The sequence below is a fragment of the Verticillium alfalfae genome, genomic scaffold (assembly GCF_000150825.1).
Source record: "Verticillium alfalfae VaMs.102 supercont1.1 genomic scaffold, whole genome shotgun sequence".
In the NCBI taxonomy this organism is placed as follows: Eukaryota; Fungi; Ascomycota; class Sordariomycetes; order Glomerellales; family Plectosphaerellaceae; genus Verticillium; species Verticillium alfalfae.
This window is the reverse complement of record NW_003315038.1, coordinates 196,165-198,981: the sequence shown is the minus strand read 5'-3', so window position 1 is coordinate 198,981 and position 2,817 is coordinate 196,165. Positions and strand designations below refer to the sequence as shown.

Sequence of the window (2,817 nt, the reverse complement as noted above, 5' to 3'; positions counted from 1 at the left end):
TAGTGCCCACTGTCTACCTGGAAGCATCGAGGAAGCAGGTCTGACCATGGACTTCATGGACGGTGTTGGCGTAACCCGAATCAAGTCCTTCACCCAGGACCAGAAAGACTGGATTGGCACTCAGATCCTACAGCTGTGTCTTCGCGAAATCACCGAGTTCCGCTTCATGCAGACTGATCCCAACTGGACCAACTTTTTGTACAACGCCAAGACCAACAGGCTCGAGCTGCTCGACTTTGGCGCCTCACGCGAGTACCCCGACACGTTTGTCAAGCAGTACGTACAGCTTCTGGCTGCTGCATCTCGCTCCGATCGCGAGACGGTGAAGAGCCTCTCGGAGAGCCTGGGATACCTCACGGGCCACGAGAGCCGAGTCATGGTTGATGCACACATCAAATCCGTATTGACGCTGGCGGAGCCGTTCCTCGCCTCGGCGCCCGAGGTTTACGATTTCAAGGACCAGAGTATCACTGAGCGCGTCAAGGCTTTGATCCCGGTCATGCTTGCGGAGCGCCTAGCACCTCCACCTGAGGAGACATACAGCCTTCACCGAAAGTTGAGCGGCGCTTTCTTGCTATGCGCCAAGATGGAGAGCAAGGTTAGGTGCAAGGGGATGTTTGAGGAGAGCTTGAAGAAAAATGGCTTCATGTAATAGGGGAGCTGCAGATCATCCCGCCGTGTAACAACCTGTAACAGTAGATGAGACGTGCGGATAAAAGGTGTACAACGGGTCACGGGTTAGATAGAACATACACACATCTTCGAACACTGTGAAAACAACCAACAAGAGCGCTTGCATCCTGCTATCAACAAGACTATCGAACACAAGAGCCTCCCGAATATGTGGCATCCTGTCGTTCATCAACACAGGGCATTTCGCAAAAGGTTCGTGTGCATGGCAACTTCAACTAAGAGAAGAACATGATGATGACCGGCGGAACGACGCGGTGCTTGTGAAGTGAATATAGATTTCGTATCTTGGCTGATTTGAACCTGCCACCCGCGCCTCATCGTCTTTGCAGCTGGTCCAATTCCATCTTCTCCTTGGCTGCCACCTTCTTCCTCTTGCGCTCGATGACCTTGTTGACCTGTTTCTTCTTCATGCCCTTGAACTGCTCCGTCAGCAACCTCTTCTTCTGCTCCGACTTTTTAAGATAGAACGGCTGTTTGCCCTGCTGGACAAGATCCTTCTCCCGCTGCCTGTGCTCCTCAAGGATCCTCTTCTCGTCATCCTTGCGCTTGGCCGCCTTCTTCCGATTCTGCATTGATTGAAGCAGGGTCTGTAGTCGCTCCTTTTGTGCCGCATCTTTGGTCTTGCGAATCTCCATTCGGAGTTCGGCCATCTCCGAGTCACGATACTCATCGAGGAAAGCATAGGCCTTCTTGGCCTTGGCCTCGTCAAAGTTACTCCCGCCAGAGTTGACAGCTGGGTCGAAGCGGGGATCGCGGGCCTCGACCTTGGGCACCTGGAAAATCTCGCGTTTGCGAGAGACGGGGCGCTTCGAGGACATCTCAGTGGGTGCATGTTTTGACGATCGCTTAGCGAGACCGCCACGCTTGCGGTACTTGCTTTCATTGCCAGAGTCGCTTCCGGAGTCATCGATCTCTGATTCTTCTGATTCTGCAGACTCCTTCTTGCTGCGCTTGGGCATAGATGCTTGGGCTTTCGCGAGGGCGCCGAATGAGATGGAAGCCATGTCGAGATTGGATTTGGAAGACCGTGAGGCTTTGGGCTACGAGTTTGTCAGTTCAGTGATCGCACGTAGTGACGCGGGCCTCGTACCTCTTCGTCCTCCTCATCTTCATCTGAACTCCGTTCTGAGCCCTCATTTTCTGATGGGTTGGAACTCTCATCAATCTCGGAGTCAACCTCCTCCTTCCGCGCGCGTACACGCCTCTGGAGACCTGAAGGCCCCGTAGAAGGCGCCTTCCTCTTCCGTGCTGTTGATTTAAGCATCGTCGTGTGGAAAGTGAGACTGAAGGCTCAATGATTGAAGGGGTTGAGGACCTTCATTCACGATGCAACAGGCCATGAGAGGTGGAGGTGGGCCTGTCCAACTTTTTAGTGGGGGCCATGAGCGATAAGATATGTATGTAAAGTTTGCGGGGGCAGACATCGATTGATGCATACACGGTTCAATCTGGCTGTGGCTCTGGCCTTGAGTCGTGCCTCTGCTTGCGACTGGCCATGACGCGACATCTGTTGAAGCCATTCCCTCGGGTTCTGACTCTGCACACTCCATTCAGTTGCACAGCAAGAGCTCATGCACTTCCATCCCAGAAGAATCCTCTCAGGACCTTTGCGTCCGCAGTCCACCAAGCCAACGCATCCCCGATCCTTCAACCTTGTTCTAGGGACACCCTCGCAACCACGACCATTGACCACCAGTGCGAGACGCTGCTTGTCGCCTGCAAAGCCAGAACCGGCCCGGAGAACAGCAGCGCATACAGGTCCTGGTGCTCCAGAACTGCGTGAAAGCCTGCAGATATACACGCGCAAACAACCTAGAATGGAGTACAACTCCTTCCGTGGCAATGCTGCCCCTGGCGGCGGGAACTTTGCCATGCAGCCCTCTCAGATGCCCAGCTTCTACTTCGACACAACCCCAAGCGGCACGTCACAGTTCCATTCTGGTCCCTCCGTTCCTGTGCCCACAGCACCTCATGGTAGTATGCAGACGAACCAGCCCGTATCGATCCCAACAGGCCCTGCGGCGATGACGAGGTTACCTCCGCCGAACGCTCCTACCGAGCCGTAAGTCGACGATGCACCCAAACATATTTTTTTTCTTTTTTTTTTTTTTTTTTTCAATTTAA

The 2,817-nt window shown here is 53.7% G+C and overlaps 3 protein-coding genes across 3 annotated transcripts in view; 2 read left to right on the top strand and 1 right to left on the bottom strand.

The window, feature by feature from the left end:
• Nucleotides 1-166: 166 nt before the first annotated feature.
• Nucleotides 167-652, top strand: VDBG_00068 (ABC1; the record flags this gene model as incomplete). Its single annotated transcript, XM_003008341.1, has 1 exon — nt 167-652. One exon carries the CDS (start codon nt 167-169, stop codon nt 650-652), a length of 486 nt encoding a protein of 161 aa, XP_003008387.1.
• Nucleotides 653-773: 121 nt separating this feature from the next.
• Nucleotides 774-1,957, bottom strand: VDBG_00067 (rRNA processing protein; the record flags this gene model as incomplete). The annotated part of the gene is made up of 2 exons (XM_003008340.1): nt 774-1,733; nt 1,784-1,957. 2 exons carry the CDS (start codon nt 1,955-1,957, stop codon nt 1,008-1,010), a joined length of 900 nt encoding a protein of 299 aa, XP_003008386.1.
• A 307-nt stretch (nt 1,958-2,264) lies between these two features.
• Nucleotides 2,265-2,817, top strand: part of VDBG_00066 (conserved hypothetical protein) — a gene marked incomplete at both ends in the record, with an annotated part of 1,540 nt that continues 987 nt past the window's right edge. The window contains one exon of the mRNA XM_003008339.1: nt 2,265-2,755. Within this exon, the coding sequence (XP_003008385.1) occupies nt 2,265-2,755 (491 nt within the window). The remainder of the gene's footprint in view (nt 2,756-2,817) is intronic.